Source organism: Octopus bimaculoides, chromosome 22 (assembly GCF_046866305.1).
Source record: "Octopus bimaculoides isolate indiv1 chromosome 22, ASM4686630v1, whole genome shotgun sequence".
NCBI classification, from domain to species: Eukaryota; Metazoa; Mollusca; class Cephalopoda; order Octopoda; family Octopodidae; genus Octopus; species Octopus bimaculoides.
The window spans coordinates 24,858,935-24,875,843 of record NC_142949.1 but is presented as its reverse complement, the minus strand read 5'-3'; the positions used below and the strand labels follow the sequence as shown (position 1 = coordinate 24,875,843).

Below are 16,909 nucleotides of genomic sequence, written 5' to 3'. Positions count from 1 at the left end.
TAGATCCAGATGATTCAAGGTGAGAAAGTGTGGATGAAGCTGTGCAAGTTTTACCACCATAAAACCGAGTTTTGGTTTTGTTATAAGCCAACTAACCTGACCCTCTTGGTACCAGAGACAGCTGACCTTTCATAGAAACAGCCAGGGTACCATATATGCCAACAATAAAATACCACTGCCTCTTCTTCCATAAGTTCTTCTCTTGCACTGTCACATAGAAGGTGTTGTTTTGGGGTGGGTGGTGGGGGCAAGGGAAAGCAACCAACATCCTCCAGTTCCCCCCTCATAGCTTCTACTTTCAAACACTACATATGTAGAGTCATCATCTTCATCGATTGATGATGCATTAGAATAATGAGTTACACGTTCTTAGTAATTATCAAATGTATTAAAGTGCAGTTACACTTTTACTCTTTTACTTGTTTCAGTCATTTGACTGTGGCCATGCTGGAGCACCGCCTTTAGTCGAGCAAATCGACCCCAGGACTTATTCTTTGGATGCCTAGTACTTATTCTATCGGTCTCTTTTTGCCAAACCACTAAGTTACGGGGACATAAACCCACCAGCATCGGTTGTCAAGCGATGTTGGGGGGACAAACACAGACACACAAACATATACACACACATACATATACATATACATACATATATACGACGGGCTTCTTTAAGTTTCCGTCTACCAAATCCACTCACAAGGCTTTGGTCGGCCCGAGGCTATAGTAGAAGACACTTGCCCAAGGTGCCACGCAGTGGGACTGAACCCGGAACCATGTGGTTGGTAAGCGATCTACTTACCACACAGCCACTCACCATTGAATGGATTTTTTTTAATATTTAGGAAATGAAAAAACAAAAACAAAAATACAGTCTTTACTCTTTATTTTATTAGTTTCAGTCTTAGGAGTGTGGCCTAGCTGGAGTACCAACTTTACAGATTTTAGTTGTTTATATTGTATGGACTCTAATACTATGGTACTTAGTACATCTTGTCAGGTATAAAATGTGAGGTGGCACTGTTGTGAAGGGACATAATTTTGTTGAACTTGAATAGCACAAGACATTTCTGTTTAAATGTACCAGTTCTCAACCATGCTGGTATAAACACTCATTGACTCAAACACACATACGCACATGCAATTGGCGTTTACCAAACACTGCATGTGTAAGAGAAGACACTTGCCCAGAGTGCTGCCATGCTGTGGAATGGAACCCAGAACCAACTGGGTGCCAAGTAAACTTCTTAAGCACTCATTCAGCCATAACTGTGTTCTATTCTTTGAAAGAATATTTATCTTTCTTTTATTCTTTTACTCTTTTCAGTCATTTTGATTGCAGCCATGCTGGAGCACTGCCCTTGAAGTGTTTTGGTCGAACAAATTGACCCCAGGACGAATTTATTTTTAAGCCTACTACTTATTCTATTGGTTCCTTTTACTGAATCACTAAGTTACAGGGACATCAACACACCAACACTGGTTGTTAAGCAGTAAGGGGGGGGGGGGGTAAGACAAATAGACACAGACACGCACACATACATGCATGCACACACATATATATGTGTGTGTTTGTGTCTGTATTTCTCCTACCACCAGGCTTCTTTCAGTTTCTTATCTCTTTACTGCCCACAAGGGGCTAAACATAGAGGGGACAAACAAGGAGAGACAAACGGATTAAGTCGATTATAACGACCCCCAGTGCGTAACTGGTACTAATTTAATCGACCCCGAAAGGATGAAAGGCAAAGTCGGCCTCGGCGGAATTTGAACTCAGAACGTAGTGGCAGACAAAATACTGCCAAGCATTGCGCCCGTTGTGCTAACGTTTCTGCAATCTTGCTGCCAGGCTTCTTTCAGTTTCAGTCTACCACATCCACTCACAAGGCTTTGGTCAGCCTAAGGCTATTATAGAAGACTTGCCCAAGGTGCCATACAGTGCGACTGAACTCTGAACCATGTGCTTAAAAAGCAAGCTTCTTACAGCTTTTTAATTATCGTTTTTTTTCTTTTAAAATCACAAGTCAACCATTTCTACAAATTGTTTTCAGTGGTAAGGCCAGGTCAATCTTGTTTAAATATAAATTCAAGTTTTAGTTTGTCAGACTGAAGTACAACATTTTGTTTGTCTCTGACCTTGTGTCACTATGAGAAGGTTAGGTTTGTTGATTAAAGGTGTTTGTTATATTTAAAGGTGATATCACTTGTCATATTGTTTATTTTAGGGTTTTTTTATCTGTTTTATACAGAAAGTAAGAGTTTAAGGAATGTTGAATAAGTTCTGTTGAAATAACAATTTGAAAGTAAGTTTAATCCATTCGCATTTAAACTGGTCCTATCCAGCTCAGACAGTCTACGCTTTTATGTTGAATCTAACTAGATGAAACCTCTTACACCTGCCCTACAATCTCATTCTAAAAATAAACAATCTCATCATTGAAACCACAAAGCTATGAGATACTGCATGATTAATTCAAAACATTGTGAATAAATGGTGGCACGTAAAATACACCATTTTGAGCGTGGCCATTGCCAGTACTGCCTGACTGGCCTTCGTGCCAGTGGCATGTAAAAGCACCCACTACACTCTCAGAGTGGTTGGCGTTAGGAAGGGCATCCAGCTGTAGAAACTTTGCCAAATCAGATTGGAGCCTAGTGTAGCTATCTGGTTTCACCAGTCCTCAGTCAAATCGTCCAACCCATGCCAGCATGGAAAGCGGACGTTAAACGATGATGATGATGATGATCATGATACATCTGACGGGATAATCTGCTAAATGGGTTGAAGTTTCAGCTCCTCTACCCAAGCAGAGAACAGAAATCCTTCTCCCACTAAAATGTTATAATCTAATCCTTTTGTTACCAAATTTCTTTTGAAATGCACCACCTTTGTTTTAACTGATTTTAAAAATTAGTAAGAGCGACTTTGTCATTATCAAACTGGTGTTTGGAATATAAATGAACATGAAATTTTGATGGATGGTTTTAATTTTTCGATCACTTTAGTACAAAGAAGTCATGGAACCAGGGATAATTTTAAGCTGGTTGGTATGAAAAGGGTTAATATATTGTATTTATTTGAGTGTAATGTGATATACAACATAATGATAACCCCAGCTATTTATACTTGAAAATCAGAAATATATTTTATTCTCAATTTTTTTGGTTGCTGTTGATGTTGAATCCCCAAAGTTACTTTGATGTTTTGCAGTTTTTAAATAATGTTGCTGAAGGAAACAGCATAAAAATGAAACATGATGATTCTGGAAGCCATGACAGTGCAATATATTTGGGGATAAGATTGATTACCCTTTCCTTCAGGACCAGAAAATAAGTACCACTTGAACATTGGGGTTGATGTAATCAGCTTAATCCCTATGACATTGCTGGCCTTGTGCTAATATTTGAAACCAATATTAAAACAAGAAGCTTTTCAATTATTCCTCATAAAATGTAAGCTGCTGCTACTGCTGTTGCTGCTGCTGCTTACACAAAAAATCAGGCAACTTGTTTTATTGGTTACAAGTGGCTCATCAACACACTTTGATCTCATTGCTTCTCCTGCTCCTACTATAGTGGCCCTTGCTCCTAAGGATCAGCTGATATCTCATGCCACCATCTCTCCTGCGTGGCCACTCAACTTATTCAGTCCTTCACTTAAGACCCTCTCAGATGCTTTGGAGGACCACATCTTATCCTAAGGATTCGTTTGGGGTTTGGGTTTCTGGTTGGATTCCCTTCCAGTGTAAAACTGCGGGTATTTTATCATGGCACTTGTATGAATGAAGTTTCCTTGTACCCCTGTAGGAAGAGGAGTCCTCATTAATTTACAATATGTGTGTGTGTGTATAATCTAAATAATAAGAAGACAAAGAAATCCTTTAGCATATCTTGAATGATTTGTTACAATTGTTTCTGTACCAATACTGCTTGCAATGTCAGTTTATGCAAAAATTTGAATTGAAAATTTATGTCATCATCATCATCGTTTAATGTCCACTTTCCATGCTAGCATGGGTTGGACGATTTGACTTAGGACTGGTGAAACCGGATGGCAACACCAGGCTCCAATCTGATTTGGCAGAGTTTCTACAGCTGGATGCCCTTCCTAACGCCAACCACTCTGAAAATGTAGCGGGTGCTTTTACGTGCCACCGGCATGAAGGCCAGTCAGGCGGTACTGGCAATGGCCACGTTCAAAATGGTGTATTTTACGTGCCACCTGCACAAGAGCCAGTCCAGCGGCACTGGCAACAATCTTGCTCGACAGTCTTTACACGTGCCACCGGCACAAATGCCAGAAAAGCGACGCTGGGCACAGGTGCCATGAGAAAAATACACACATATATATATATATATATATATATATCCTATGTACCAAGATCAGTATGATAACTACACCATTTGAGTGCTTCAGCATGATAACAATCCAGAGAGTAAAAGTAGTAAAAGGCTAAAAGAATTGACCATTTTCAGCTGCTGACAATATTAACGTTACACTGGGAATGAAAACAAATGAAGATTTTCTACTCTACCCTACAGAGTTTCCTTGTTATATACAATTTGGCTTATAACAGCAAAATTCCTTTTGACACTACAAAATTCTATACTTTCAAGAAAATGCCCTAGAAAAAAAAAGCAAACAAACCTTTTTTATCCCTATTCACGAAAACAGTTTAAAACACTAAAATCTATTTTTGTTTTGGGTGTAGCCATGTTAGCAGCTCTATCTTTCTCCAACACATTTTTATTTTCGTTTTATGAAAATATAAAAGGTATTTGGTGGATCAACACTGTTAAATATTATCTCAGAAAACTAACAATGTTATTAACACTGTAAAAATCAGTTATTCTAAGTATGTTAGACTTCTTGCTCACAGCCCTGCTGTTATGGTAATTGAGTAGAGAATTTCAGGGTCAAATACTCTAACTCAGACTACATGAATTCTTCCAGTTATTACACTTCTGGAATTCTGTACCATTCACCACCACCACCACCACCACCATTTCCACCGCCGCCACTGCTACTGCCACCATTAGACTGAGTTTGCTTGAACTTGTAATGATTCTCTTTGTGGCTGAATGACATCTCTGAGTGCCAGTTCCAAAGATCTAAGTGGTAGTTCATTTTCAAAACTAGACGACTCTGGTTCAATGTCATTGCTATAATTCTGTCTTCCACCATCTTGTGATGTTCCATCATTAATCATTGCTTAATTGATTCCACTGCTGAAACTGTACCTTCATCATGCTGCTTCTATTGTCTTCTGATGGTGATTCTCATTTAGTCTAATTCCTCATTTCAGACCTGCCTGGCATTATTCAGATCTGCCAAAAATAAAACTGCCAATTAAGCACCACTGCCACAACTGAGATGAGAAAGATTGCTAGAGTATACCATCACCATCATCATCATCATCATCATTGATTTAATGTCTACTTTTCCATGCTGTCTTGCATCAGACAGCATTTATTGAGGCAGATTTTCCTGCAGCTCTAAATGCTCCTTGTTGCCAACCGTCACTTGTTTCTAAGTAAGGTACTATTTCCTCATGGCCTGACATGTTTTCACAGAACTTTGGTAGTGAAAGACACCAATAATATGATGGTGAAGCTCATTCACAGCCTTTGCATCATGTCAAGGCAGGGAGACATAAACACATATAAACAGAACAATCTACTACTTATGTGGGAAATTATGCCTGTGGGTGTGTTTGTGGAGTTGTTATCTAACTCCTCCTACATTGTTTTATCGATTTTGATGAAACTTGACAATTTGAGTACAACTCATATCTGGAAACTTCATGGCATACTCAGATTGTTGAAAAAAAATCGATAATAGGGCCCCTGGAAGGGTTTCTTTTATATATCTAATATATTTTATTTTAAAGACCAAGGGAAATAACCCATTAGCCACTGGAAGGGATCCTTATATATAACCCATTCATTTTCCCAAATTATTTGGTAAAAATTAAATTGAGTATGATTATTTCTTAGTATTTGAACTGTTAGAATTATTTTCACAATTTATCCAGTACAACCCTTAAACAAGTAAATAGTATTTTCCTAAACAATAGATCCACTTATTTCGGTTAGTGACTTATTCATGAATATACCAACACTAGCACCCCTGAGGGTAATATTCTCTGGGAACGCACAAAAGCCCTTTTCAGAGTTATTTACTTTGAATTGTTATAATCTCATATCTGATTAGCCTCTTATTATGTAACATGCTTCAGGATTTTAGTATACATACCTTATTAGTATTTCCTCCTATGTTCTATATACTCTGGGAACACATTAAAGCCCTTTTTGGGGCTACTTTATTTGAACTCTTACTATCGGGTAACTAATTTCATGTTATTACATAACTGACTTCACAGTTTGGGTATTCATAACTTATTGGGAATTCCTAAAAACAAGATCCTGTGTAAGACAGTTTGGTATTCTCTGTAAATGCACAAAAACCGTTTTAAGGGCTACATACTTTGTATCGTTGCTATTGGATTAGGGTTAGGGTTAGGGCATCTTGGGCAAGTGTCTTCTACTATAGCCTCGGGCTGACCAAAGCCTTGTAAGTGGATTTGGTAGACGGAAACTGAAAGAAGCCCGTCGTATATATGTATATATGTGTATGTATATGTGTGTGTATGTTTGTGTGTCTGTGTTTGTCCCCCCCCCCCCCAGCATCGCTTGACAACAGATGGTGGTGTGTTTACGTCCCCGTAACTTAGTGGTTCAGCAAAAGAGACCGATAGAATAAGTACTAGGCTTACAAAGAATAAGTCCTGGGGTCGATTTGCTCGACTGAAGGTGGTGCTCCAGCATGGCCGCAGTCAAATGACTGAAACAAGTAAAAGAGTAAAAGAGTATATTATATATCATCATCACCTAACGTCCGCTTTCCATGCTGGCGTGGGTTGGACGGTTTGACTGGGGGACTGGTAAGCTACATGGCTGCACCAGGCTCCAATCTGATCTGGCAGAGTTTCTACAGCTGGATGCTCTTCCTAACACCAGCCACTCTGAATATAAAGAGTTTAGTTCACTGATGATCTAAACCAATAGGTATGCAGTGTAAATGCTATAATTGGTCATTTGTTAGGTTCCAAGCTTACAGGTGAGGCAGGAGCTAAGGATCTGTACTAGGCTTCCAAGTCAGCAGGTATATATTAAAGGAAAATGAAAACAAAACCAAGGTAGGACGAGTATCTCAGGTCATTCAGAATATTTAATTAGAATAAGGTGAATAAGAAATGGAGAAGTAGATGGAATTAATGTCTAATATTTAATATATATATATATATATATATATATATATATATATATATACATCTTGAAATGTTTGTATGGAATCTATGGAGAATTTTATTCAGTCTTATTTCTTATGGCTTTCTTTCAGTTTCCACTATGTCTGCTAAACCTAACAGTATAGACACGAATGCTGGCAATATGAATGATTCACAGAAAAGGGTAAAATACCGCCGGGAGCCTGATAAAAGGTACAGTACAGTGTTTCATCCTTACTTCACACACACACACACACACACACACATGTAAGAGTATATGTACACACAAACTTAACTCAAACAAATCTCAGTGATATGCATGTAATTTGGACGGCTTAGGTGGCATCAGCAACTTGCAAAGCCTCTTAAAAGACAAACATAATATTCACTAAAGACACACAGTCACTGCATGTTTGCTGACAAAACATAGAACCAAATTTATCAGACAGTATTACACATTCCAAGCTCCTGCCAGGCACACATACTCACGCATACCCACTCCTACACATTCACACACACATGTACACTCACACATATGCTCCTATACACATGTGCATACATGCACAGCTATTTACATACATGAAGACATACACACACACACACATGTGAAAGGAGGGAGATAAAGGAAGATTTTTATATTTCAGATTTCTGAAATGTGTTGTGTTATCAGAAATTTAATGGTAAATTCTTCATTTGATTCCAATATTGATATCACTTCAGTGATAAGTATTTCCTGTAAAATTTCAAATATGGTTTTACAATTTTAAAATGGGAATTTTTTTCTGACATATCTAATACAATATTTGAGACTTTATAATTACAATGCTTACAAAATTCTCAATAAAATAGAATGGTCTCATGGTTAGGATACTGGGCTTAATATTATAAAGTAATGGGTTCAATTCCTAGACCAGACATTATGCTGTGTCCTTAAGCAAAGCACTTAATGACCAGGCTGTGAGTTGTGTTCTTGAGCAAGACAATTTATTCCACGCTTCTCCAGTTCACTCAGCTGTAGAAATATTGGCCTTTGCCTTTCCCTTGGATAACATCAGTGGTGTGGAGAGGGGAGGCTGGTATGCATGGGCGACTGCTGGTCTTCCATAAACAACTTTGCCCAGGCTTATGCCTTGGAGGGGAACTTTTTAGGTGCAATCCCACAGTCTGAAGGGGGTCTTTACTCTTTAATTTCACATTGTTCCAGCCTAAGCTTAAAAGGAGTACCAGTTAAAAATATATATATATATTTTTTTATATATGTGAACATCCAGTCTTTGAGGCACATACACAGGCACAGTTCTATTAGGAATACACTTTATCCATTATGATCTTTTAATTTTTAGGCCGTATGGTTTAACTGGAGAGAGATTTGACTGCTATTTCTAGCTGACCATGTGGCAATATATAGGTTTGATAGGTTGTTTCTTGTAGTACTGTTGTGTCATAACTGGTCAAGATATTTGCCATTTGAAAAGAAAGGAAAAAAAGAAAGAGAGAGAGGTTGAGTGGAACCACCAACGTCAGCACCACCTCTGCCACCAACATCACTGCCACCACCACCACCATCATCACCACTGTTACCATCACCACTGCTGTCACCACCACCACTACTGCCAATTAATCTTAGCCATAGTGACAGCTGTTGTAACAAATGTTTTACTTGTGTCATGTCTATGAGGTTCAACTATTAAGTTCACATTTTCTTGTTTAAACACTTATCACAAATGCCAAACAGAGAAACTCAACTATTTTGTGACCATTTTGCCTTTTTTCTTTCATTTTTTTCTTATTTTTTGCTTTCTCAAGAATTGTCACATCATGGGGAAATAATTGGTGTGAATGATTCATCAACTGAGCTATGAGAAACTGATAATGTAGTTAAAGGCGGCGAACTGGCAGAAACGGTATCACGCAGGGCAAAATGCTTAGCGGTATTTCGTCTGTCTTTACGTTCTGAGTTCAAATTCCGCTGAGGTCAACTTTGCCTTTCATCCTTTCGGGGTCGATAAATTAAGTACCAGTTACGTAATCGACTTAATCCCTTTGTCTGTCCTTGTTTGTCCCCTCTGTGTTTATCCCCTTGTGTGCAATAAAGAAATAAGAAACTGATAATGTAGTTTAAATAAAACATTATCATTGTTTTATTTGGATGTCAATTTTTCCTGGTTAGCAGTGGTTCGTACAACCAACCAGATGCCCAAATGCTAACCTGTAGGATATATTGTTTATGGAGAACATTGACAAACGTCACTGCTGCCCAAACTGTATAAGGGGCAAGAGACAGACAGACACACATGCACACACACACACACACACACACATGCACAAACAATAAGTCATATACATACCTACTGTAAAGCAAAACAGTTGTGGATTGTTCAACTAAAGATTGTTTAAGTTTTTGCTCCCATCAGGTCATGAAGAGGCCAGCCACACTGATACCAATGGCTGCACCTTGAACCTGCATGTATAGTTTCCTGTTAAACTTTACTATGTGGTCCTTCAAGGTGGTTCTTATGTTAGCATCTATTGCATGCGTACTATGTGTAAAAAAAAATGTAAGTGGATGGAACACTAGTTTAGGACTGACCCAGGGTTAAACGGAAACATTAACACAAATTACACCAACAGCATAAGTCTTGTTGAATAATGTAACCTGAGATACACTCTGCCTGGATAAATGACAGGGTGGTTATAGCTGGAATACATTTTTATCATAGATCAGGACTGACCTGGGTATGAGCTGTAATGGTTTCTGATTTAAGCCAGCAATTTTGAGGGCATGTGGGGGTTAGTAAATACCGTTGACCCCAGCATATGACTGGCACTTTATTTCATTAATCCCGGAGGAATGAATGGCAATATTGACCTCAGTGTGATTTAAACTTGGGACATAAAGAGCTTGAAGAAATACTGCATAGCATTTTTCTGACACTCTAACAATATTGCCAGCTCCTTGCCATAAAAGTGATAAACAATTATAACAGCAACACAAATTCCACTATATATATTTCACTATATATTCCACTATATATTTCACTATATATTTCACTAAATATATTTCACTATATATTTCACTATATATATTTCACTATATATTTCACTATATATATTTCACTATATATATTTCACTATATATATTTCACTATATATTTCACTATATTTCACTATATATATTTCACTATATATTTCACTATATATTTCACTATATATTTCACTATATATATTTCACTATATATATTTCACTATATATTTCACTATATTTCACTATATATTTCACTATATATATTTCACTATATATTTCATTATATATTTCACTATATATATTTCACTATATATATTTCACTATATATATTTCACTATATATTTCACGATATATATTTCACTATATATTTCACTATATATATTTCACTATATATTTCACTATATATATTTCACTATATATATTTCACTATATATTTCACTATATATATTTCACTATATATATTTCACTATATATATTTCACTATATATATTTCACTATATATTTCACTATATATATTTCACTATATATTTCACTATATATATTTCACTATATATTTCACTATATATATTTCACTATATTTCACTATATATATTTTACTATATATATTTCACTATATATATTTCACTATATATTTCACTATATATATTTCACTATATTTCACTATATATATTTCATTTATCCTGGAGGAATGACTGGCAATATTGACCTCAGTGTGATTCAAATTCGGGACAGCAACACAAATTCCACTGGCATCAATACTACAATCGCTATTAGATAATATGGTCCTAGATAACATTATGGCTGAATAAATGAGAGGATGGTTATAGCGGGAGTACCTTTGGTCATAGGTTTGCTGTATCAGAACTTGACAAACAAGAATAACAACTTAACTATTGCTTGTTAATTTGATCTAATTAACTTTGTCTAGGTGCCAGAATTATCTTTACAATTAAACAATTTCTAGATTACTGATTAGTGTTTTAGGATGAGGTTGTTTTTTTTTTTGTTCTTTTTTTACACCAAATATTAATTAAAGTTCCTTGAGAATTTTGTTTAGACGACAAACAGTTTTATCAAGGATCCTATATGATACAGTGGAGGCGCAATGGCCCAGTGGTTAGGGCAGTGGAATCGTGGTCATAAGATCGCGGTTTCGATTCCCAGACCGGGTGTTGTGAGTGTTTATTGAGCGAAAGCACTCTTTCACCACAACTTTGTCTCACTCTTACTTCCTGTTTCTGTTGTGCCTGTAATTCAAAGGGTCAGCCTTGTCACACTGTGTTACACTGAATATCCCCGAGAACTACGTTAAGGGTACACGTGTCTGTGGAGTGCTCAGCCACTTGCACATTAATTTTACAAGCAGGTTGTTCCGTTGATCGAATCAACTGGAACCCTCGACGTCGTAAGAGATGGAGTGCCAACAACATATATGATACTACAATACAGTCCATTTCTCAAAATTCCATTACTTTTAACTGCTGGAAGCAATTTTGCACCCTAATCTATCTTATGCTGAGAAATGTTACGTTTGAGGCTATTTTTTTATCAAGATATATCAAGTTTATTGAAGCAGCATGATTTGCAAAAAAATATCAATTTTATTTTTTAGTAGACATTTAATATCATTACTGGAAGCACCAAATCACCATGAAATTTAATTTTGCTGTTAAAGAATGAAAGACTTCTATTGCAAGTTTAGGTAAAAATCTTTGGAAGGTTATGTCTTAGACATGAATGCAGTAATAAATTAGGTTTTTACTAAATCATTCTGCCTTTTTTTAACATTTAACTGAAGCCAACAGACGATGTTTTATAAAATAAAATATGGCCATTAGAGGGTTAAACATTAAAAAAAAAATGGCCCAAAGAAGTCACTGATGGCTTGCATTATTGATCAAAATTATAAAGTTTGTATAACTTTTGTAATTCATAGGTAGATGCAAAAGCTGGTATTTTGGAGTTGTCCCTCATTCTGAGATGAAAAAATTATTAATTCCTCTCTCTCAGATACATTTGTAAAGTTACATGACTGAGTGCTGAGCTCAGAATCATTTGGGTCATGAATTTGTTACAAAGACTAGGTAGCACATTCTGTTCTTGAGCAAGGCTCTTCATTTCACTTTACTCCAGCATTTCAACTGAAAATGTGCTCCATTGGCAGCTAAGCTCACGATGGACTTGTTTTCTCATCAGTTTCGACAAAGAGGTCATACATTTTCATGAGCCTAAAGCTTCTTAGAAAACCAGATAAGCTGTATCTTTATGAACATCTACATTCAACACAAACCTTTTATTCTTCACAGTAACATCTCAAAGATGTCACATTCCTATTCTCTCCATGGAATCTGAACTTATCCAAACTGACAACCTTTACCATTTAAATACTCTTCATTTCTTAGGATCTCAAGAAATTGAGGTGCTGTTGTAATTTACAAATGGAATGTCTTGGACACTTTTTAAACCTGGCAAAAACCATCCTTCTCCAGGTCTGTTCACAAATAATATCTTAGAGAGAGAGACAGAATAAGTACTAAGCTTAAGATATCAGTCCTTGGGTTGACTTGTTCAACTTAAAGCTCTTCAGGGTGGTGCTCCAGCATGGCTGCAGTCAAATGACTGAAACAAGTAAAAGAATAAGAGAATAAAGAATACTGGAGTTGATTTGTTCAACCAAAACCTGTCATGGCAGTGCCCCAGCATGGCTGCATTGCCATATCTTAAACAGGTGAAAAGATAAAAGATTATTTTTGTTGCTGAACGAGTTTGGGAAATAACTTCCAAGTGTTTAAGCTTTGTTAGGTTTCATCAGCTGCAGAAACAGTCTTGAATATATATTGTCTATAATGAACAAGAAAATAATATTGGAGTGGTTGTGGGTGGAACATTTTTGTTCTTAGATCTACTTGATCAGAATCCGTCTGATAAAAGTTTATTGACATCTTATTTGATAACAAGCTTTCTTTTTTTTATTTGAACTATATTAGTATTAATGAACTGCTTATAAAATTGACCAGAACAAATTTAATGATCTTTGAACTTCTGTTAATCTTTTGTTTGGTTAATAGTTCCATGTAATATATATGTCTGTGTGTGTGTTTTTTTTTTACATTTTGTACATATACATATGTTTGCGTATCTCTCTCTCTCTCTCTCTCTCTCTCTCTATATATATATATATATATATATATATATATATATATATATATATATAAATATATATATAAATATATATATGGAGAGAGAGTTTTTGAAGTAATGAGCAGATATTGCATATTTAGAATAATAAGGTAGTCAAAATGTTGGATGATTAAATAAAAATATATATATAATCATCGAACATTCTGACTACATTATTATTCTCTATGTATATGGTTCCACATTAAATGTATCCACACACACATTTGTGTGTGTGTGTGTGTGTGTCATCTCCAAAAATTTCTGAACAATAATACAGATATAGGCACAGGAGTGGCTGTGTGGTAAGTAGCTTGCTTACCAACCACATGGTTCCGGGTTCAGTCCCACTGCATGGCACCTTGGGAAAGTGTCTTCTACTATAGCCTCAGGCCGACCAAAGCCTTGTGAGTGGATTTGGTAGACGGAAACTGGAAGAAGCCCGTCGTATATATGTATATATATATATATATATATATATATATATATATATAATGTGTGTGTTTGTGTGTCTGTGTCTGTTTGTCCCCCCAGCATCGCTTGACCACCGGTGCTGGTGCGTTTACATCCCCGTAACTTAGCGTCTCTGCAAAAGAGACCAATAGAATAAGTACTAGGCTTACAAAGAATAAGCTCTGGGGTCGATTTGCTCGACTATAAAGGCGGTGCTCCAGCATGGTCACAGTCAAATGACTATGCAGTCTATTCTGTGATATGTTGATGCTTTTCAGGGTTGTCAGCGAATAGACCATTGAGCTATAAATGAGATTTGCAGCTGCATCTTTCAAATGAGACATGAATCTATAATGACAATGAAGCATTATAACTGTTCTAACTTGCCAATTCAACGATTGTTGGGAACAGAATGTTTTTATATCAATAAAGTTGTTTGACTACTCTATAATTGGAGAACATTTTGTGCTAGTTCTCAGTTGTTCAACAAACAAGAAATCATCTGTAACTTTTTGTTTAGTATTTGAATAATGGCTTCATGGGTGAAGTGGCAAAGTTGTTAGAGTATAGGACAAAAATACCTTAGGATGTTTGTTTCGGTTCTCTGTGTTTTGAGTTCAAATCCCACTGAGGCTATCTTTGCCTTTCATCTTTTTGGAGTCGATAAAATGTACGAAAAATATACAACCAGTGTGTACATATCAAGGCAGGGGAATATAAACTCATTCACACACACACACACACACACACACACAACACGTGCACACACACACACACACACACACACACACACACATGCATACACACACATGAACACATACACATGCACACACACATGCATACACACACATGAACACATACACATGCACTCACACACATGCATACACATACTCATGCGTGCGCGCACACAGAAACACACACACATGTATATAGTGGGCTTCTTCCAGTTTCCATAGGCTATTTTCATTCACAGAGTGTCAGTCAACTTGCAGCTATAGCAAAGGATGCCAGCTGACAGCATCCATGATGAGAAATTGACCCTCAAACCGCATGATTCAAAAGTGGGCTTCTTAACTACCTCAACCACACCAATTGTGTCGGCCACATTTGAATAAATTTATTAGCCACTTATTAAAGGTACCCTTGGTTTCCAATATTTCTGCAAGAACATTTTTGGCCATGGGGATATATTACCTTATTTGGAAATAGGTGAGGGTTGGTAACAGGAAAGGCATCCAGCTATAGAAAATATGTCTCAACGAATTCCACATGTCTCATGCAAACATGATAAAGTGGACATGAAAACAATGATGATGGTAGTGGTTGGTTGCTGCTGCTGCTGCTGCTGCTGCTGCTGATGATGATGATGATGGTTTATGATGTCCTTAATTTTACTGCGAGATTAAAACCAACATAAAAATAAAATTGTTGCTTGGCATTGAAAGTATTATCTTTGATAATTAATTCCTCCCAGTGAAAATTCAATAAATGATTAAGTTAATTATTGCACTCAATAATCTAATGTATAGGAGGCGCAATGGCCCAGTGATTAGGGCAGCGGACTCGCAGTTTCGATTCCCAGACTGGGCGTTGTGAGTGTTTATTGAGCGAAAACACCTAAAGCTCCACGAGGCTCCTGCAGGGGATGGTGGCGAACCCTGCTGTACTCTTTCACCACAACTTTCTCTCACTCTTACTTCCTGTTTCTGTTGTGCCTGTAATTCAAAGGGTCAGCCTTGTCACACTGTGTCATGCTGAATATCCCCGAGAACTACGTTAAGGGTACACATGTCTGTGGAGTGCTCAGCCACTTGCACGTTAATTTCATGAGCAGGCTGTTCTGTTGATCGGATCAACTGGAACCGTCGACGTCATAAGCGACGGAGTGCCAACAACAACAATCTAATGTATGACTCTCTTAAACTTTTGCATGTGTCATTTTGTGTATGGGTTCAGGAGTAGGAAGTAAAAAAAAATCTGGTTTTTTGCTTGGTTTTAATTTTTAACAAATGTTTTTTTTTTTAAGATTTTTTTTGTTACTCTTTTGGCTGCTATAAACATATTTTCTTCTTCTTGTCTGATTAATCTTTAGTCTTGTGAAATTCTTGCTCTGGGATTCTTTAGACAACTGAGATGTCCCCACCCTAAATAAAAATAAGGAGCTGCTTACAATTTACATTAGGCACAGGTGTGCCTGTGTGGTTGAAAAGCTTGCTTTCCAAACATGTGATTTTTGGTTCAGTCCCACTACGCAGCACCTTGGGTAAGTGCCTTCTATTATAGCCCTGGGCTGACCAAAGCCTTACGAGTGGATTTGATAGATGGAAACTGAAAGAAGCCCCATCGTATTGGATGTTACTTGTGAAAGTGCGTGTATGTGTGCTTTTGTGTGTTTTTGTGGTTGTATGTGTGTGTGTATGTGTTTGTGTGTGTGTGTGTGTGCTGTGTTATCTGTGCAAGTGAATGTGTATTTGTATGTATGTGTGTGTGTGAATGCAGCTTTGTGTGTCTGTGTGCCGGTGTGTATGTATTTATGTATGACTTTGTATGTATGTGTGTGTGGTTGTGTATTACATGAGCGTGTAAATATGCAAGTATGTATATGTGCATACACATGTATAGATCTGTTGCATGTGCGAGTGCATGTGTATGTGTACATGTGTGTTTCTGTGTTCATGTTAGGGTGTATCTGTGTGTGTTCTCATGTGTACTTACATGTGTCTAAGTATTGCTGCTTGTATATATGGCTGTGTATATCTTTGTATATGTGTGTGTATGTCTATGGCTGTGTATGCATTTGTGTATATGTGTGTGCTGTCTTTTACATTCCTTTCTAGCCGTAACAGTATCTCTGTAGATTACAATTCACAGATGTCTTTTTTCCAGCTTGTTGACCTCTGGACTACACAGATAAGCACACTGATATACAAAGAAACACACACATACACACTTACACACGGCACCTTGGGCA

General features: G+C 37.0%; 1 protein-coding gene across 8 annotated transcripts in view; it reads left to right on the top strand.

The window, feature by feature from the left end:
* Positions 1-16,909, top strand: part of LOC106881220 (cytosolic purine 5'-nucleotidase) — a 64,733-nt gene that overhangs the window by 22,824 nt on the left and 25,000 nt on the right. For all 8 annotated transcript variants that reach the window (XM_089339847.1, XM_089339849.1, XM_089339842.1 and 5 more), the window contains one exon: positions 7,397-7,496. In XM_089339847.1, the coding sequence (XP_089195973.1) occupies positions 7,405-7,496 (92 nt within the window). In that variant the 5' untranslated portion in view covers positions 7,397-7,404. The remainder of the gene's footprint in view (positions 1-7,396; positions 7,497-16,909) is intronic.